Source organism: Suricata suricatta, chromosome 8 (assembly GCF_006229205.1).
Source record: "Suricata suricatta isolate VVHF042 chromosome 8, meerkat_22Aug2017_6uvM2_HiC, whole genome shotgun sequence".
Lineage (NCBI taxonomy): Eukaryota > Metazoa > Chordata > Mammalia > Carnivora > Herpestidae > Suricata > Suricata suricatta.
The window spans coordinates 108,470,159-108,491,342 of NC_043707.1; the positions used below are offsets into that span (position 1 = coordinate 108,470,159).

Consider the following 21,184-nt stretch of genomic DNA (forward strand, 5'->3'; position numbering starts at 1 on the left):
GGGCGGCGAGGAGCCGCGGCAGGCCGGTGGGCCGAGCCGGCCCGCCCTGCTGCTCGGCGCGGACACCTCGCCTCGGCTCCGCAGGGCATGTCTGCCGCCTTGAGACCTCCTTCTCCTCCCGAGCATCACGCCCGGGAGGGCGCCCGTTCACGCGGACACCTGACGCCCACGGGGACGACCCAGCCCCTCGGGAGCCTGTTTTCTCGCCAACGCGTTGGGCCGTGGGCCTCCTGGGCTCAGAGTGCAGGGAGGCCACCGTCATTCCGCGCCGAGGGTAGCAGCTGCCGCCTGGAGCCCAGCCGAGCGCCGCCAGTGGGCTCTCGGACGCCCAAGGCTTGGAGACCTCTACGGCCCGGGCGACCCTGCCGGATCCTGTGGAGTAAAGGGTGGGTGAGGTGGGGACAGCTTTCCCTGGCTGCTACTCGGTATTGCCCATTTCAGAGTCTGGCAGAAAGGGTTTTAATCGCGGCCCCGGACCGCTCGCCCTTGCGGCTCCCAAGGTCCCAGCTTTCTTTCACCCTACCCCCCCATTTCCGCGGCAGAGCACCGGCATCCACCTGGGGTACGATGCGAAACGTAGGCCCTCCAGTGGGTTTGACGCAAGGGAGAAGATACTGTCGGGCTGCGATCCTTGGTTGACAACCCAGAGGTCCTACCTTAGGAAAGGAGGGCAGTTTGCCCGGACAAAAAGGCTTCCGGTTAGAACCTGCCTAGATCGCTCCCCTGGAGTGTGTCGCTAAGGCCTGGACCTGACTGCACTGGCAGGCAGTATGGAAGAAACCACTGGCCTGCCTGGAGGCGCCGGCCTGGCTCCGTCTGAAGAGCATGCCTCTCTTGATCTCAGGGTCATGAGTTTGGGCCCCACCCCCCATGGGATGTAGAGGTCACTTAAATCAATATCTGAAAAATGCAACAGCCTGTTCTGTGGGATTTGAGCAAGTCTCCTCACCTCTTTAAACTTCGGTTTCCCCAGACGCATTACTTTGAGTAAAATTCAAAGTGCAAAATTTCTAGAAAAACAGCTAAGAATTCTGCTGGGGTTAGACCACGCACTTCGGCCCTGCAGGTCATTCAGCACGGATGGGGATGGTGGGGTCAGTGAGAGGTACCAAGGCCAGGGACCCTAAAGTGTAGGGAAGTGTTCTTTCCCTTCAAAGATGTGTGCTCTGAGGGCTCAACAATTCATTAAGGCCTGGCTCTGCCTAGTCTCTCAAATGAATTCTTGGATCCTGGACAAAAAAAGTCAACTTCCTTTTCTTGGGCCCAGGAAGGAGTTGGCATAGAGAAGTGTCTTAGAAACCTCCTGCTCCTCCTTTCCCCCACAACCAGACGTCACCTCCTAAGCCCCAGGACACAAAGCAGCATAGAGAGCTGCTGAGCTGACCCAAGGCTCTCCAGCACCTGGACAGAGCCAGGCCCTCCAAGGGCCAGCTGGAGCAGCTCTGCTGTGCCCACGTCCTGCACCTGGTCGCTGCACCCCCCCTGCTCTGTGCTGCTCTCTCCTCACCCATCTGGACCCCACAAACCCACCAGGCAAAGAAACTGATCTTTCTCCAGGGAAAGACAACTACAGGCAGCTCAGAGTAGCTTCAAGACCCCACTGGATCCCACTAGGAATTGAGTCTCTTGCTCTTAAAGCTCCTAAAATATACTCCCTACTTTCAAGCTTGTTCCACAATTTGTATGGAACACCAATGCTGGCATGAACTTAGACTACCTCCATGAAGATAATCAAATGCTGCAGGAAGTGAGAGATCAAACCCAGTTTGACTGTGGAAGTGGTCTGGTCCTATATGCCCATCTCCTTCCCATCCCTCAGGCAAAGGAGCAAAACAAGGTGCTCACAGCTGCTGGTGCCTCTGCCCCCCCGCTCACCCACCCTCCACCCCCCGCATCCCCGCATCCCACCTTGCTTGCCCTAACACAGGGCAACAGAACCGGGACTTTACAAGGAACCCATCCCTTTAGGACAGCTTCCTAGATCCTTCCCAAGCTTTCTTAAAATACCCAGCCCTACTCCAGAGGCTATGACTAGACACACCCCAAGCCTGACCACTCAGGCTCCTTGGGGCAGACACAGCCAATCCTCTGCTCAACACATTTTATTGCTAAGGACAAGGTGATGCACCAGTTTTCAAAATAATTTGGTTTATAGCGTTCATACGTAACAAAAAACAGGGAAGTATTATAAATCTGATTCTTGTATACACAGGGTATAGGTGTGAAGCCCTCCAATCCCGGGCCCAGGCAAACAAATTCATGAGGAGCAAAAACCTGTTCAACCCCTTCAGTGTTGCCCTCCAGTCCCACCCCCACCCCCAAATCAGCTCCCTCCCACCCCCAGACCAGGGACACATCTAAACCTGCCCCTGGTCTCCAGTGGCCCCAGTTCACCTTAACCCTCCCAGCCCCTGCATGATTGCAAATTTCCTGTTGACAAAATCACCCACCAGGCTCTGCCTGCTTCCATCATCAAGATTCCCCCTTCATCCTTCCATCATTAAATTCCCCACCCACACCCTCTAATACTGTGCCACAGGGGCTCTGTGCCTAGGATGGTATGAGCACACGCCCACATGTTGCCCCTATCTTCTTCAAGACAGGACAAAGTGGTGGCAGTAATTCCTTAACATCTCAATACTGCAGCTTTGCCAGCACTCCCTTGAGGCAGTTCCAGGGACAGAAACATGCCACACTCCTCTCCAGCCAACCCCCAGGAAGCTTTACTCTGCTCAGCTGAGGGCAGAATTTCACATTTTGTTTGCCCTGGAAAGGCAAGGAAGCAAGTAAAGGCCAGGGGCTGGCAGAAGCTGGTCCAAACCAAACACACGCACACTCACGCGTGCACGCACACATGCATGCATACACACACACACACACACACACACACACACACACACACACACACACACACACACACACACACACACACATAAATACAAAAGGGGGAAGGGAGTAAGCACCAGCACCTCTGCCTAGCTGGTGCAGGTGGTTGTTAGGAAGCTAAGTCCTAGGCCAGGTACAGGGCAACCAGCCCGGCCAGCACAGGCAGCCCCACTGGAGACTGAGGCCAGTGCGGCCACACCATTTCAGTGCTCAGCCCTTCAGCTGGGAGACTGCTGCCACATGTCCAAGAAAGGTTTGTCCTTTCACTACAGCGGAATGCGATGGGGGTGGGGGTGTGAGAAGACGATGGGGTCAGTTATTCCATTCCTTTTCATTTTACAACTTCACTTTTGTGACTTCAGAGTTCCAAGTGTCTGCTGTGCTGTGGAACCCCACAGTGCTCTCGCCTTGATGGCTGGGCACCTCTCGGCCCCAGGAAGCACCTACTCCATGATGGCTCGGTATAGCGCAGGCTCGATGTAATCCTCCCGGTATCTGGAGTTGATCACTCGTTGCCGTTTCTTTTCCTGCTTAACCTCTTTCTCCGTGAAAATCTCATTGAAGCGCATGTCTGAGGCTACTGACTACAGAAGAATAAGCAAGCCAAATGAGCATTTTGTGGCCAACCATGCAGAGGGGGAAACAAAAGGACACACCCTTGCCTTGTTCCCTCCCTCCCAGACAGGAACCGAGGGCACACAAAACACACTCACCAGTCTAGATTTGACTCTCTTAGGAAGCTCTTCGTCCAGTGTGTACACGTCATCTCTCTTAACCACAAGCTGTGAGCCGTCCTCGAACTCCACCTACCAAGCAAACGGAGGCCTTTGGCTAAGACATCCCTGACTCACTCCCTAGAGTCCACTATGTGCAGTGGCAACTTTCTGCTGTAGCAGGAAGGATCCGGAACACTGAAGTAAGGACTGCCAAATCCGAAGCCACCCCCGACAGACTGAACACAGGGCAGCCCCTAGCTCTGAAAAGGTTCTTACTGACCCCTGAGCTCTCTCAAGAGCAAAGGCTTGCCTCTAAGAGGAAGCACTGAATCAACCAAGAACTCCCCAGCCCCCAACCAAAACATTTGGCTACCTGGTACATCTGGATAGGGTGGGATGCCACAAATTTGGCTCCGTAGACTTGGCCATCTGTCCATCTGACTTGGACCACTTCTCCCTCAGCAGGAGGACCCAACTGGAGGCAGTCCTGGCTCTGAGGGAACAGTAACGGGGAAGGGTGAGAGGAAGGCCCCTGTGAGCACAGGGGTGACTGCCACCTACTCAGGGAAGAATGAACCAGGGCAGATTCCTGCTCAGACACCCAAGCAAGGCAGGCTTTCACCATTTCTCACAATGGTTAAAGGCATGCCTGCTAAGTCATAAGCTGGCCCCAGATCTCTGCCTCTGCTGCTCTGAGGGGACAGAAAAGAGCAGCCAGAATAAACTTCCAGTGAACTTCATAAACACAGGGCCAAGATCAAGAATCCTCCTAGTGTTCCTTCAACTGTCCCTGTAAAGGTGCCTGGGTGGCTCAGTCGGTTGAGTGTCCAACGTTGGCTCAGGCCATGATCTCACGGTTCGTGGGTTCGAGCCCCGCATCAGGCTCTGTGCTGACAGCTCAGAGCCTGGAGCCTGTCTTCAGATTCTGTGTCTCCCTCTCTCTCTGACCCTCCCCTGTTCATGCTGTTTCTCTCTCTCTCTCTCTTAAAAATAAATTAAAAAAAAAAACATTTAAAAAAAAAAAAAGAAATACCAGAACAAGAATCTCAGAGTACTAGGAAACCATTATTAGCCTCTTTTCACTGTGCTGACCTTGGCAGCGATGGTATAAAATCCATATAGGCAAAACGGCTTGCATCTTAACGCAGGGCAGTGGCTCCAAGCATTACATCTTGCACCACCATGCACTCATAATTTAGGGGGGAAAAAAGAAAAATGCCTGGTCTCACATGACAAGGTCTCTCAACAAAGCAGAAAAATGTATTAATTCTGCCAAACCTTAGTCCTTGAGAACACGTGAGCACTCAAAAGGGTGCTCTGCCGCATCCTGAGGTAGGATGGTTATCCTGAGGAAAAGCCCTGTGGAACTTAATTGTGAGCTGCTTTGCTCATGGAGCTCCAGCTTTATTTGAAAAAAAATGCCTGGCAGACAAACTATGTTACTCAGACTTGGGTACTGGCAGACATCTTCTTGGAAATGAATGAACAAGCCTGTCACTTCAAGGAAAATATCGGACAATACTGCCAACGATAAAAAACTAAGCTTTTAGAAAAATTAGAACTTCAGAAGTGTAATTATCACCAAGATTAGCTTGAAGCTTTGCCAAATTTAAAGATATTTCTAAGAATGGTGATACTAATACATGTTTTTTGATACTATATAATAAAATCTAACATTTGGGAGATCTTCACAGCCCACTGTCTGAGTATTTTCTAACTGACCAAAATTATGCAGAGGTGAGGATCTATCCCCAGTGCGAGACAGACCGGTGGATTTTAATGTAAGAGTGTGTGCAAAGTCCACTGACCTGCTTTCAGATCCCACCCTGCGACTAACTTTTAAGAAATACTACTCGTTGAGTTTTGGTGTAGTATCAAAGAATAATCACAATGTTATGAAATGCTAGTAAGACTTCTCCCCTTTCCAATTAGTACAGAACTGTGTGAGGCTGAATTTTCTCATCTACTGTAACCAAAACAATAGATCACAGCGGACTGAAGGAACACATGACGTAGACAGATCTGCAGGAAAATGGCATTCTTCCCACCAATATTTTTTGTTTTAAAAGTTATTTTTCATTTAAAAAACCGCAGACTATTTTAGATCAATTAATCTCCATTTTAATTTTTAATGGAGTAAACACTGATAGACATAACCCACAAAAAAGCTCATTGGGGTCTTCTTTTAGAAGAGAGAGTGCTGAGATCATTGATCTGTGAATCAGCGCTAACACCCTGTGCTTCCCGGAACCGGGATGAGAAGTGACAGGCACACCGGACCTGAAGCACTTAGCACAGGGCCCCGTTTACTAGAAAAGCCTAGTAAATCATAGCTCTTCTACTGCCACAGATACTATTCATACGATCTTTACCAGGACTTAGGTTTACCTTGTAACTAATGAATGTGCTTTTAGCAACTACGCTGCTAATGTGGTATAAAGGTGAGAAATCCCTGGTTTGTCAAAGGAAGAAGTGGCTTCATCCCACCACCTTGATGCTTCGTCTAACATAAGAAAAGGCAGTGCAGCTAAGAGAAACTCGAACTAAGTCCCGAGTACTGAGCCAGGAAACCTAGAAGTGAGTCCAGGCAAGAGCCTCCAGTGTCAGGTGTCAATAACATAAGCAGGCCAGGGATATCTCCAAGCAGTTCCTACTCAGCCCCAAAGCCTTCAACGGCCAGGGACCACACATCTACTAAGAGGGCATGATTGGAAAGAGAGCTGGATTAATTCTTGGCACACTGGTTGGTTTCCAGTGCCTGGGCTCTTCCACTGTGTTTCAGGGTATTGTAGAAAATAGAGATTCCTATGAGCTTCTAGAGGAAGCAGGGTAGCCTAGCAGCATACATTTTCTTTGCCAGCACAAATGGTTCTTTCTGTTCAGGGAACTAATAGGCCTGTGAACCTGGCTAGAAATGGCGGGCTGGCCCACAGCTAGACCTACAAACACCCCCCTCCCAACTGCCCAGGAAGCTCCTCCCAGACATTACCACTATGTCCTCAGGATAGAGATTGTCACTGAAGGAGCCATCATCAAAGTTGACTTCATAGAAGGTCTCGGTGGTGAGCCTGACCACCTCACACTGGTAGAAGCGCCCGTTCTTGTGTTTGCTAATAACCTTCTGGCCTGCAGTGATGCTCTGCAAGGCCCCCTTGGCACGCTGGAAAAAAACAGAGTCTTGGGTTACTCCCACATGGAGTTGACGGGCCTGGGAAACAGGGACCAAGACCGACTGGTTGCCCTTTACCAGGGAAAGAGAATGGGACTGGAAAATAGAAAGGAGCAGGGGATGGGAGCTGAACCAGGTCTCCCAGACATCCACACCTCAGCAGGGCCACTACCAGGAGCCAGTGTCCTATTTTCCTCCATAAATGGAGCACCTCCCGAGTTCCCGCTCCACAACTGGTTGCTACATCATACTGAATACGGGAACCGACCAAACAGCACTTACTAATGCACGCAGCTTAGACAGACATCGAGGTAGACCCTCAGCAGGAGCTAGGAGCCCAGGGCCGCAGACAATGCTTATGCAGATCTCAGACTAGCTCTGCACTCAGGGCTGTAGCACGAAGGCTGAGGTTCCCTGGACGTCCTCAGATTCATGTGACAGAGGGCTCCGGCTCCCCGTCATCTCACCCTGTCATTCTGAATTTGCCCTTGATGCAAATGACATCACAGAGCATGGGGTAGCACTGTATCCAACCACTCCTTCCCAACGTCCCCAAGCACTGCGCTCCAGCCATGCTGGCCTCCTTGCTGTTCCCGGAACACATGTGCCAAACATATTCCCTCCTCAGAACCATTGCTCTGCTGTTCCCTCCACTTGAAATGCTATTCCCCAGCCCTCTGCACACTGCCCCCCTCACAACCAATCGTCAACCTGCTGACACTGTTCCTTACTACACCTCTTCCGTTCCCCTTATCCTGCTACATGTTTATCCATCACCCTTCTCCCCATCTGAGATACTGTACACTTACACACTTCTGTATGTCTTTCAAGTACAGGTAGCAAGAAGACAGGCACTGTTTAGTCTTGTTCACTTATATCCCCAGCACCTAAAACTGGGACTCACATATAATAGATGCTCAATAGATATTTAAAGAATGATTAATGAGGATGCCTGGGGTGGATCAGCTGGTTAAGTGTCTGACTCTTGGTTTCGGTTCAGGTCATGATCACACGGTTCATGAGGTCAGGCTCTATGTTGACAGTGCGGAGCCTACTTGGGATTCTGTCTCTTTCTCTCTCTCTCTCAAAATAAACTTTAAAAAATTAAAATTAAACTACAGACTGATTGGTGAAAAAAATACTATATAGTCCCCCATTTTCTCAAAGTATCGGCAGTCTACAGCTGCCAATGAAGTGTGTGCAGTGCTAACGACAGTCCCCAAGTCACCATCTTGGCTCCATAACAAACTCCTGCTTCCCTGAGCCTTCTCGGCTCAGCGCTACCTCACCCACCACCCCTCCAGAGTCTCCTCCTCACAATGACTGTCTTCCCACTTCCTGAGCTCCGAACCCACCTGACCACCTCTCATGCCCAGTGAAACATAGTTACAGAAAACAAGGATCCAGGGGGCCAACAAGGCCTCTTCCATGATCCCAAATGGTAGTGACATGTTGGCCCCTCCAGACTGGTACTCCACGGTGCCCTTCACTACCATATTTACTGCACTGTCAACAAATCTTCACCACCATCTCTTCTACTAGATTCTAACTTCCCCAGCTACAGGCTGGTTTGTGACCAGAAGAGCCCGTGGCAACGCCTCAGTAGGGGGCGCGAACGAGCACCATGCCAGACCTGCCTGCCCCAGAGCTCGAGCTTCCGATGCCCTCCACCGGCTCTGTGGGCTCCTTCTCAGCTACTTTCACTGGCTCGTCCTCCCCCATCTGCTCCTTATGTTAGGGATCTCCAGCATCTAGTTTCTAATGGCAACTGGACTGAACAACCCTGTTAAATGCTGATAAGATTCAAATCTTCACCCTAATAGAGCAGCTGCTTCCCGGTAGCTCCAGCAGAATGTTTCGGCAGTGACCTCAAAGTCAAATGCCCTCTCCTTTTTCAGCTCTCCCCCTTTCCCCTGGAAACCCGCCCTGCTCAGGAGTCGGTTCTGGTCACAGTTAACAGCATCATATTGTCATCCTCTCTATCTTTCAGGGGAGCCACCTGAGTCGTCCTAACTTCACATCCCTCACCCCTTCCCCCATTCTCCTCTCCAAGGTGGTCGACAAACCCTGGCGATCCCACCCGACGTAGGATCCCACGTTAGATGCGCGTTCCCACTCCAGACCTCACTTCACTCCCAGGATAACCATCTCCCTGCCTCAAATTCATATTCTTTGAGCCCCTGAATCCAGCACTAGAGTTAAGTGCTTAAAAATATGCTTCAAAACCTAAATTTTTGAGTTCTCCTCATTGAGCGGAAGAGGGATCAAACTCCTAAATAGGACAGTCCAGGGCCTTCACTGTCAGCTGCCGTTTGTCTTTAAGTATCACCCCTGCCATATTCCCAGAACATCTTCCATGTTTGTTCTCCTGAGACTTGTTCATTTGGTTTCTTTTTTTTTTAACGTCTATTTATTTATTTTGAGAGAGTCTGTGTGTGTGTGTCCATGCACAAATGGGGAAAGGGCAGAGACAGAGGGAAAGAGAGAATCCCAGCCAGGCTCTGCACTGTCAGCACGGGAGCTCAATGCAGGGCTCTATCTCATGAGCTGGGAGATCATGACTTGGGCTGAAATCAAGAGTTGGACACATAACCAACTGAGCCACCCAGGTGCCCCTCGTTCTGCTTCTGAAGCCTTGAATACTTTCCTTCTCACAATTCCTACTTACTGTTTGAGTCCCACTTCAATTTTTTTTTTTTTTTTGGATAGAGAGAGCACGCAGGCGCGTGCGCAAAGGAAGGCCACAGAGAAAGGGAGACACAGAACTGGAAGTAGACTCCAGGCTCTGAGCTGTCAGCACAGAGCCCGACACGGGGCTCGAACTCACAAACTGTAAGATCATAACCTCAGCTGAAGTCGCTTAACCAACTGAGCCACCCAGGCACTCCAAAGTCCCACATCAAATGCCACCTTCCATCCAAACCCCTTCATAACTTGCCTCGTTAAGACATGTAATGTTCTCCAAGCTTCAATATTTAGGGAAGCACAAAAATCCCTACTGTACGGCAGTCAATGGTTAACGGTTCCAAGCTCTGTCAGTTCACCACATCTGCATAGCTTCTGCTCTGCCCCAGACACAGTGGTAGGTGACAGGACACTCACATTAATAACAGGGCCCCTCAAGGAGGGGCAAACAAGTAGACATAATCAGAAGGAATCAACCACAAGCAGCTTGGTGCCGCTGGATTAGGAAGCAGAAGGCAGGCAACAGAGATGCATAGGGACCACCTGTGAGTCCCTACTCATCAGCAGTCTCTATACAGCATAAGGCTGGAGAAAATACGTGCTGACACAGTAAATGGACAGCCTGCAGAAAAAAATGATCCTAGAAACGGTCAGGAGGATTCTAGAATGGCATCTTCCCTCACCTCCAAATTAGGAATCTTGTGCCGAAAGCAGGTAATGAAGACAACGAAAGGCCAGTCATCCGGCTGCATCATCACCCCGGCAGCCTGGGCGCAGCTCACGTGGAAGGCAGTTGGACAGCGACCGTGGGAGCACTGCACACAGCAGCCGGCCGTTCTTTTCCTCCGCTTCTTACAGAAGACACATTTCTAGGACACAGCAGAAGCAAGCTGGTGACTCCAGGAGCTCACGGTGCCGTGTCCTCCACTGCCCCCCTGCCTAAACACACAGAGCCCCATGAGCAAGAGCCACCCTTCGTCCCAAACAAGAGTGTACACACACCTCTCTTAACCTCTTGTCTGAGGATGCGTGTCCTCTTCTAACATTTGGTGGCTCACAAGCCCTGACCCAACCGAAGGGTCAATGATGACCACTGGGCCACACAGGGCGTGTTATGTTTTCCTCCACCCAGACAGTCAAAATAGGGCAATGATGTAGCATCTCCAAGCCCATCTCCTCTTCCTTACCAGTTTGAAGCGGGGCAGCGGAATTTTGCTCACGTCCACTGGACTTCTTTCAGCAATGTTGACAAACCTTGCTTCCAATATTGCCACAGCGCACGAGACGTGGACCCACCTGCCAAAAGGAAAGTCTACCTCAGTCACCTCTGGCTCCAAGGCCCTGTGGCCTCATCAAATCTAATGATTCAAGAGTAGGCGGGCCTGCTGATAGTGCTTTCTCCCCAACCCAACATGGCTGCTCACTTCCACCTGCAAGGTCCCAGAACCCAGCAAGGAAGGAACCAGAAGTGTCTCCACACCAAGGACAGAAATGGGCTCCCACCACACCGCCCTGGGCCAGCACAGGGTCGCACTTCATACCACTAACTCATTCACAATCTGTTGCAAAATCAGCAGAACCAGACCTAAGGGAGTGGGGCAGGCTTCAGGCAGTGAGAAGAAATCAGAGTCCTATATAGACTTCTTTTACCGCAGGAGCTGGGTGCTTCCTCATATGTCTCCATCTGTGGGCTGTCTGCCCGTAGCCACAGCTCTGCCCTCTAGGCCTCCTCCCAGCCTTTCCCCAGGGGCTGAGGCAACCCCTGGCTCTCCCTTCATCCACTGCACACTCATTCATTAAGGTGTGGCCCAAGCCCCACTTGCTCTGACAGGTCTGTTCAACAGACATCCTCAGAGAATTAAAGTTCTGGGCATTTTGAGAAACAGATATGAGCCATGAGAACAATGAAGATGCTGAAAGCCCTTAACGTGAGGCCAGGTGAAAACCTACGACGGGCAGCGCAGGGCCCACACGGAAGCTATCTGCGGCCCTGGCGGGGCTCCTATGCGAGTGGGAACAGATCTGTCTGGCGTGGCCCCACAGGGCAGAACTCGGATTGTGCGGATAAGGTGGGAGGCTTAAGCAGGGCCATCTACACCCAAGTAAGGAAGAACTTTTAACAGCACTCTTTCACAACTGTGAGGAACCCGACGACCTCAAGTCATGGCAGCACAGTGCCTTTAAAGGTTGGAAGCAGCAAGCAGAAGAGCAGTCTGGTCTGTGTGGAACAGCATGGGGGGTAGGGGTCTTGTGCTGCAGGAGCTCTGATTCCCACAGGACTTGAGCTGGAGGCAGGATATTTGCCACTGGCTGTCCACTGACCATGGGTACTACACCCCGTAGACAGCCAGCTTTCCAGGGCAATCCCCTCATTGGCCTCACATTTCTACCTCAGAACAAGTAAGCAAAGACCAGGTACAAGGAGTCAGCTTGGTGGAAATGAGCTGTCGGACGGCTGCTACGCCCAGACTTCGCCCAGACTTCCCTTCCATAGACTTGACTCCACAGCAGGTGGGCGAGGCTGAACTGTCATCATCCCACCCTCCTCCCTGAGGACACACATGCTGGCTCTGACAACCTGTCTGAGCCAGAGAGCGCGTGCTCAGGAGCCCATGGGGCCACAGCCAGCTCTGCACCCGCCCGGCTGCAACAAGGAAATGGTCCTCACTGCCAGCCTGGAGCCTCTAAATCTCCTGCACAGGATCTCCACACCCTCGAGAGTCGGTCTTAGCTCCCCTGAAAGGAGGACATCACTTATACCTCTGCCTCGGAGGGGAAGCTGGAGGTGGAAAGGTCCAGGGCTGCTTGGCTCCCTGCAGCATCTCATTTTTAAAATTAGCCTTGAAGATACTATTCCACCCCCAGCAACGTGCTTCCCCAACGCTTCTTGGTCACTCTAGTGAACAGCCACTGCCGTCCCAGTGCCTCTGCCCCAGAACCACGCATCCCGAGCCACTGCTCAGAAACTCACCTGTCATCATTCGCTCTCTGGAGGGCTCCCCCTCGTAATGAGCACAAACAGCAGTCCTGCCAAGAAGGGAGCGGGGGGAAGGAAGGGTGGTTACCACCAAGTCACTAATATCCAATCTGCCCTCTCCTTGGCCTCCTTTGGGTAACTGGAGCCTCCACCCAAGAAAGTGGCTTAACGGCAGGTGGGGCCTCACCTACGCAGCCCTTGTAAGCAGGACTCCCCTACAGGAAGACAGGGAGACCACCCAGGGCTAAAGCACACCAGTCACTTGATTTAACATAAGCCTCTTCACTGTGACTGCTAACAACTGTAACCAATGACATCCTGCTCAACCTGGAGGCACTACAGGACTCTGCTTCCTATGTGGGCACTGCCAGGTTCCAGGGCAGGCAGTGATGAAGACTAAGCTGCAAAATGAACCATCTGAGCCCTGTTCTGATGCCCCAACCCAATGCATTCTTCAAAGGGGGTTACAGCTTGTCTCCTGGAGGCCCTCTACTTGGTCTCGACCCAATGTAGCAAACGCAGCTTCCAGACTCCATTCATGCCCTGACACAGCCAGGCAGCAGCCACTGTCCTGGGGGGTTTTATTCTGACAAGACACACTCTCTGACATACTGTGTACCAAGACCCGCCCAGACTGCTGGGGACAGAAGGTCCACATGAAAAAACCTGGCTCTAAGCAAATCCCAAGTCCAGCACTCACCTCCTCCAGGGCATTGGCGGAACACCGAGAACACATCCAGTCTTCAGAAGCCTTTGCAGGCGGTACTCCATAGCAACCTACCAAGGACACCAAGGTGAGCAAATTAAACTCAGAGACCAGAGTCAGAATGTAGACTGGTGACTCTTTCTCATATACCACAAGTCTGAAAGGAGCGACCAAATCTTAGAGAAAGACCCCTGAATTCTAAAGTCAGGGTCCCCAGGGTTCACCCATACAGTATGGCCCAAAGTCTCGAGAAGTGAGAGACTATAGAAGCACTACTACAAACACCGAGGGAGCAGCAGGGACTATTCCCCTCCTGGTATCTACAGCCCAGACAACAGCACAAGGTTGACTGTCCAAGCACGGACCCCAAAGTCAGTGAAACTACCAACTTCATCAGCGGCAAACTCCCCAAGAACACAAAAGCAATCTTTGCACTCGGGACCTGGGGAGGCCACTGGGAGGCTGGTGGGGAGGCCAACATGGGGCAGGACTTGTAGTAAGAAGGCTCAGGCCCCCCGGGTCAGGACGCAGACAAAAAGCAAGGCACTCACTGGCGTGGACCCGGACACTGCACTTCTTGCAGGAAACTAGAAGGCTGGTACCGTCCTCCTCAAGGTAAGGGGTAGAAAGGTTGATGTCCGTGCTGCAGCCAGTTGAGGTGAAACACATTTCAGGAATCAATGGCTTGGTCCTCTGCTTCTGGGGGGCTAAATCTGGAGTATTGCCACAGCTCTGACTAAGGCCCCCAAACTCCACCTAAGGAGAGAGCCAGTGCATGATTCCGTGACCATGCGCCTGTTTCCCAGCCTCCATCTGCTCTGTCAGCAAAAAGCTGCCTCTCTTCCTGGCAGGACTCTGGCTACAGCTCCCGGGTGCACAGCCATTATCCCAGAGCTGCTAATTGAAGTTACCTCTAATGACTCCAATTCAATTTCTCATGGAGGCATCAAACAAAGGCCCCTGAGGACAACTGAGGAAAGGGAGCAAGGTAACAGGCAACTGGGATTTCAAACTTCCCAAACCAAGTGGTAATAAAATGCACTGAGACGTTAGCGAGGCTGCTCTTGTGGGCTCCCTGATGCGCGGCACCGCACAGTGGTCCCTACCCAGGGAGAGGACCCAGGACAGGTGCTCCTAACGGACCAGCACAGAATCCCCCCTGAGGCTCATAGCAGCATGTTCCCTGAGCAGCAGCACCGCCACACGGCAGGAGGCCCACCTGTGATTCCTGGCTCAGGTCCCTCCAGAATCTCCAGAAAGAACATCCACATACCTCCCACAGCAAACACCTGACTACAAACATATGCTGGCTCAGTCTATGGATGGCATCGTCACCACCATTTCGAGGATAGGGCCCAAAACATGTCACCCTGAAGCATGTGGCCCTCCTGAAGGCCAGGGGCCCACTCAGGGGACCTGCTGACAGTGAACCTAGTCCATTCTCTTGTCTCACAGGCCAAGGGTACACACAGCTCTTCAGTTTTGCTTTTTCATCAGTCAGCGGAAAGAAGCACTGAGTGGTTAATCCAAAGTATGTTGGTCTAAGGTTCCATTTTTGGCAAGCGTGTACATCTGTGGCGGTGCCAGGCTCAGTGTAGCCATGCCACCTTAACCAACAGATGACTGGTTAGCCACAGGCCACCTTGTGCAGGTCCCAGGTGAGCTGGAGTTACTCACCTGGCACACGCCAGTGTGGATGTACTCCTGACTCCCAAGGCTGAACCCAAAGACTGCCATCAAATGCCCGAGGAGTGGGAGGAGTACAGAGGAGCTCGGCTCCAATGCTCCCCCCCCTCCTCTCCCTCCCACAGACCCTTCGCAAGTGCCTTCTGACTGCTGCCAGTACCAGCGGTGGCAACGAGAAAGGCAGACACAACAGCAGAGAATCCGGAAGGCTGTCTGAAAGAAAGGCACAGTGCTCCAGACTGGCCAGGATGAAAACCCACCTGGAAGGAATCATCACTGCCTAGAGCAAGGTTCCTCTGCAAATAATGTGAGTGCACAGGGTGCAGAGAATCCCACCGAGTCAAGGCTAAGCCCCACTCCTGCTCTTCCACAAACCGTTGTCAAGAGAAAAGCCATATTGCTCGATTATCTGCCTGGAAAAGGCTGGCCAGCACTCCGATGGGGCAGCAAACACTAGAACACCTTTCCCAAGACAACCAGTGACAAGCTATATACCCTCAATTAAACCTCGCTTCCCGCTGGACTCCCAGTCCTAGGTAAACAGAAAGGACAAAGTGGACTTACCTGATGGTAGGTCTGAAAGATCATACAGACGGCGCAGTGAGGGGCCTGCTGGGCCATGGTCTCATTGAATTCCTTTTCAGCCTCAAAGTTCGGGGGTCGGTTCTGCCACAGTTGGCTCAGGGGCTTGGCCCAGGCCTCTGTCTCCTCAGCCTCCTCCTCGGGGGTCAGCTGTTCAGAGGACTCTAGAGCAGGAAGCAGAATGTGAGTCAGCACCAGCCCTGCACATCTGTAGCTCTGCCTAGAAAGTGGATGAGCTCAGCCCAGACTTTCGGTCTCAGGTCTGAACTACACCCAAGATCCTACAGGTCATAAAGGCAAAGGGCAGAAGTGATTATCAATAGACTCAATACTTGGAAGAATTTGCACAGCCCTGTCTGTAGCCCCCTCTCTGGCAAGGCTTCTTGCCCCAGGCAGTCAGCCCGCTCTCCTCTCCCCAACAACTGCCTGTGTTCAACCCTTGTGCCCAAGGGCAGCACAGCACAACGGGGTCTTGCCAGAAACCATGTTACGTGCTGCCTCCAATATGTCAGCATGTTGAGTCCTTATTTAAGAGTTTTCTCTTTAGTTACACTGAAGGGAAACAAGAAAAAAAAATAACAAGGAAATAGCAAGGCTTAATAATTTTTACATCATGTGCCTTGGCCAGAACTTTCCAGCTCCCTCTGGAAAGGGCAGTGGGATAATACCTGCCTTTTCTGGACAGGGATCCACAACCATCCTGGCTCTGCCTCAGAAGAAGGCAGAGTGCGTCCAAGACAAACCCTCTCTCCCAGCCAAAAGATATAACACCTTGAATCTAGACCAAAGCCTACCACACAATGGCCTGCAGGCCAAATGCAGTCCACTTGGGGAGCTTTCAAAAATGTAAAAACAGGGGCGCCTGGGTGGCTCAGTCAGTTAAGCGTCTGGCTTCGGCTCAGGTCATGATCCCACGGTTCGTGGGTTCAAGCCCCACATCGGGCTCTGGGCTGACAGCTAGCTCAGAGCCTGGAGCCTGCTTCAATTTCTGTGTCTCCCTCTCTCTCTGACCCTCCCCTGCTTGCACTCTCTCTCTCTGTCTCTCAAAAATAAAAATTAAAAAGAAATTTTTTTAATGTAAAAACAAAAACATTTTTACTTTTTTTTTTACCTTTATTTATTTTGAGAGAGACAGAACAAGCAGGGGAGGGGCAGGGGAGGGGCAGAGAGAGGGGGACAGAGAATCTGAAATGGGCTCTGTGCTGACAGCAGAAAGCCCAGTGTAGGGCTTGAACTCATGGAACGTTGAGATCATGACCCAAGCCAAAGTCGGACGCTTAACTAACTGAGCCACCCAGGTGCCCCTGTTTTTACATTTTTAAAGGACTGAGGGAAAGAAAGCAGAACTTGTGACAGAAGATGTAGGGCCTTTGCAGACCTCTGGTCTACATGACAAACTGCATCTATTTGTTACTCCAAATAGCAAAGCATAGAATTCATTGGTCCTCAGCACTGCTGAGAAAGGAAAATCCCCTCTGGGTGCCATCTTCCTGGAAGAAAAGGACAATGCTGCTGAATGGAAACAAAGACCTATGCTCACAAAACAAGATGGAAGCAATAAAGGCTGCACACTTCCCAGTTCCCCCTAAATCAGTGGAAAGACACCGGCCAATCGATCCCCATGGAAACAAGGTCAAGGAGGTGGGAAAAACCTCTGCTCTAGGATTATGGGTGAATGAGGGCAATCCTTGATAGAAGGAGCAACAAATTTCAAAATAAACAAATCCAGAGCTTTTCTCCAAAGCCGCCCCCAAGAGAGGGAAATGTAAGAAGTTACATTTGCAATGTTCTTTGACAATGAGTCTCCCCAAAACGGCCCAAGGATGGATACGGAGCACCTGACAGACAGCTCTGTGCCAGCCCCACGACATTAGGCACCCCATGCCTAGCATCTTGCTATGTGTGGCCATCAGGAAGCCCCAGATACAGCCCCTCAGATGATCTTGCTTCATCTGAGACAGAGCTGTTTTGAAGAGGGCCTAGAGACTTCTGCAGAGCAGCCCATACAACACTCCACTAATGCTTGCCTATTTATTTGTTCATTTCTGGCAACTCCCGCTCGGAACAGATAAACAGTTACCTACTCTGCCTTCATAGTCATGTTTAATCTAATGAGACTGGGCAGCTGCCTCGTGTGTGACCTCAGCGAAGTGTATGGTAACGTAGGGAGGCCCCTGCAGATAATTAAATCAGCTCCTACAAGCCACAGCCAGGCAGGAACAATCGAGCCAAGCCAAAGCAGGTATTTTCTTTATCCTAACCCAAACAAGAGTGACTGAGATAGACTAGAAGAAGCAGAAATAGCTCCCCAATCAGAAAAGAGAAATTAACACAGTGATGTCAGCTGTTTTCAAAACCATAGGGGACCAAAAATCACTTCACTTATGAACACACTGTAAAGAGGAGGAAAGATGTTCACTATGTTAAATGAAAAATGCAGGAATTTTACAGTTTACATACATAAGACATCATGGAGATGTACAGATGTGTTCATTTCACTGTTTTATGCCTCAATTGAAAAAAAAAGCTTACGGGGGGGAGGGGGGAGATGCATGCTAGACTAAAAGAGACTAAAGAAACAAAACGTTGAGATGGCTGACCCCAGTTTGGTTTATAGGTTTAAAGAAATAAAGCTATAAAACACATTTTTGGGATAAGCAGGGAAAAATGAATATGGACTGAAGATGGGACAATATGACAAAATACTGTTCATTTCCCTAGGTGTGGTCACGGTGTCTGTGCAGGAGAGAACCCTCGGAAGACACCTCGTGGCACACTGCAAGTGACTGGAGGACTGCAACTCGCCCTCAGAGGAGACCCCAAGTGCGTGTGCAGCCAAGTTCATCAAGAGCGCCTGTGGAGAGAGCGCGCCCCTGGCAATGTGGCCGCAGCTGTCGAATACAGGACGCTGGGCGGCTGTATAGTATGATCTCAATTACATTATTATAAGAAGATATACATGGATATACTGTAATATCGGACTACAAAAGTCAGGAAGATTAACACATTAAAACGTTCAAGTGTCACCTTTGCAGGGTAATTTTATTGTCCTCTTTATAACTTAGCTTTTCCAATTTTCTACAATCTATACTTAGAACCTTCAGAGGACTGGGGGGGTGGGGAGGGGGAATCCTGAAGCTAGGCTGTTGCTACCCAGAGAACCCAAGCCCCACCTGGGTCAGAGGAAGAGGACTTCCTAAGGCTCTGACTCCAGATCTGGCCCACTTTGGACTCGAAACTTTGATCTCAAGAGACTTTTCCCACCCAGCATCATATCACAATCCCTCTACCAAGGAAAACAGTAGAGATGGGCACAGCATCAGATCAGAAAGGGAACATGGGGCTTGTTTATGGAGCAGAGAGGCTGGTGTAACTCCAGATCTTCCCACGCAGACATCGGTGTCCGGAAGGATTAGGTAGGAAGGGCCCGGGCATCAGTGAAGAGTGACAAGGGACCCGCCAGAGACATGCCCGTGCTCAGGTTCCTGATCTCACTACACTGCTGGCAACAACTCCCTGAGTGCCAGCAACACACACAGTTCCCATTCTGCTCCATATCCCTATCTACTCCCCCATCTCCTTCCCAGGCTCCTCTTCCTGCCTTCCTACCCGGGGTCACTGCCCTCTCCGGAGTGGCCTCACACATGTACTCAGGTAAAGGGAGCAAACAGACAGCAGCTACACTCGTGGGGAACACGGGGAAAGGCGGAGTTGCCAAATCACTATGTTGAAACCTGAAAGTAATGTAATAGCATGTCAACTACGCTTCAATAAAAAAAATTTTTAATACATTTTTTTCATGTTTATTAATTTTCGAGAGGAGGGGCAGTGAGAGGGGGACAGGGGATACCAAGTAGGCTCCTCACTGACAGCAGAGAATGACATTGAGCCCAATGTAGGGCTCAAACTTATGAACCAAGATCATGACCTGAGCCGAAGTCAGATGCTTAAATGACTGAGCCACCCAGATGCCCCCCTAATAAATATTTTATCAAGATATCAAATACCACCTCTGCTCACCTCCCCTCTGTGTCTCTCCCCCAGTGGCCTCATGTACCCCAATAACATTACCAAACACCATCTCTGCTCAGCCCAAGTTTACATCCTGCACAGACACTGAACATAGATAGGTTTCCAAACCCAACCAAAACCAGAAGTCAGGGAGGCACTGAACTCAGGCTTCTCCAGTCCCTACCAAGCTCACAGTTCCACGCCCAAGCCCCAAATCCAGCTGAGTTTATCTTCCCAAAACCTTCACTACGTCCCCCCTCCCAACCCTTACCACCATCATCCTGGTGCAGCCTGAAGGACCAGTGTAGTAATGCCAGGAAAGTGCTTTTTACCTAAGACGACTTCTCAGCTTATCCCATAAAGAGACCTTAAATAAGCATTTTGATCTGTAATTGGAAATGTAACTTTCACTGAAAAGTGTCATTCAGACCGTCCCCTAGCTCTCAGAGACCGAGGCAAAAGCCCATCTGTTGCCCTCAAAGCCCCTCTCAAGATGCAGTCACTAGAAGTAATACATCTAATATAAACCTGGCCACTGAAACCATGTCAAAGGCTCCTGAAGACCTGCTAGAAAAAGGCCTCCCTCTTTCGCCTCCCCCCACCTCACTCCTGCCCTGCCCCACACCTTGGCCTGGCCCTTTAACTGAGCTGCTTCCTCTGAATCTATCCGCCAGCTCCCATCTGCTAGATGAACATCCCCTTTCTTCAGATCTGTTTACCTCTCAGTTTGCCCCACTATCTTGTGAGCTTTCTGAGGGCACAGACAGATCTTAGTTATCTTTGTAGCTACACACTCAGCATTGGGCTTGGCATCATTGAGAGAACTGCTATCCAGAAAAATCAGCCTGTACCTCCTAGTAAAGAAAGAGAAGAACCTGCATGCAATCATCCTGTATTAGGCATATTCCAGGATACACACACATACAAAGAAACCTGATCACAAATTAAGCATCAGGGGAGAGCCTGCCCTCTTTGTGGAGTAACTGGGAGAACAGCTATGCCACGGGCCCACCCCTGGCACTCAGCCCCGCCTCCCGATGTCCTGTCAGAGCAAGTCCTAATGGGGTGATGAGCCACCTGCCCCTTCCCGGTTAAGAGAGAAAACACTTACCATCATCACTGACGCAATCCTGCAACACAAGCGGGTGATGGCGTGGGAGCTTGCTCAAGGGTTGACGACGACCCTTGGACTTCTTATTCTCCTCCAGGGAAAACATGAATTCATCAGCCACCTGGGCAAACCAGAAGAGGAAATCAAATTGGTCTTGCCTCCACTTAGAGACACAGCGGAAGTCAGTCTTACAATGAGAACCAAGGGAAAAGACAGGCACAGAGACACAAATCTAAAGCCAAACCCAGAAAACACCTGTCTTAGGAAGAGCCAAAAGGACAGTACCACGCAAACTAATCTAAACTAGGATTATGAAAACATTTGAGGGCAAAAAATTTGTGCCTAACAAGTGTAGGTCCTGTTCTCAGAAGCAGCCTGAAACAAATGTACCAAAAACAAACACACTCTACAGGAGAGCCACGCCCCTCTCTGAAACCGTGTCTCTGTGAGCCCCGGAGAAACCAGGCACCCCTCTTCTTGGACCACAAGGCCAGCAGCACCTGCTACAAAGAGCCAGGCAGCTCGACCATCAGACCTGAAAGCTCTTGGACATCCAAAGGGGTGAGGAACAGCTGACCCATTAAAGTAAAACAGGCCAGCTTCTCCTTATGGGCCATCAGGCCTCAGCTGTAGCTGACACTCTTCATTCCTCAGT

General features: G+C 50.7%; 1 protein-coding gene and 1 long non-coding RNA gene across 5 annotated transcripts in view; one reads left to right on the forward strand and one right to left on the reverse strand.

Annotated features, from left to right (window-relative positions):
• The first annotated feature begins 6 nt into the window (after positions 1-6).
• On the forward strand, positions 7-910 carry LOC115299108. The gene is made up of 2 exons (XR_003911986.1): positions 7-386; positions 543-910. It is a non-coding gene; the product is annotated as an uncharacterized LOC115299108 (long non-coding RNA).
• Positions 911-3,198: 2,288 nt separating this feature from the next.
• Positions 3,199-21,184, reverse strand: part of KDM4A (lysine demethylase 4A) — a 44,776-nt gene continuing 26,790 nt past the window's right edge. For all 4 annotated transcript variants that reach the window (XM_029946795.1, XM_029946797.1, XM_029946794.1 and 1 more), the window contains 11 exons: positions 20,530-20,650; positions 15,390-15,571; positions 13,691-13,895; positions 13,134-13,210; positions 12,428-12,483; positions 10,644-10,752; positions 10,140-10,325; positions 6,592-6,762; positions 3,976-4,095; positions 3,600-3,692; positions 3,199-3,470 (listed from right to left, as the gene is read on the reverse strand). In XM_029946795.1, the coding sequence (XP_029802655.1) occupies positions 3,330-3,470; positions 3,600-3,692; positions 3,976-4,095; positions 6,592-6,762; positions 10,140-10,325; positions 10,644-10,752; positions 12,428-12,483; positions 13,134-13,210; positions 13,691-13,895; positions 15,390-15,571; positions 20,530-20,650 (1,461 nt within the window). In that variant the 3' untranslated portion in view covers positions 3,199-3,329. The remainder of the gene's footprint in view (positions 3,471-3,599; positions 3,693-3,975; positions 4,096-6,591; positions 6,763-10,139; positions 10,326-10,643; positions 10,753-12,427; positions 12,484-13,133; positions 13,211-13,690; positions 13,896-15,389; positions 15,572-20,529; positions 20,651-21,184) is intronic.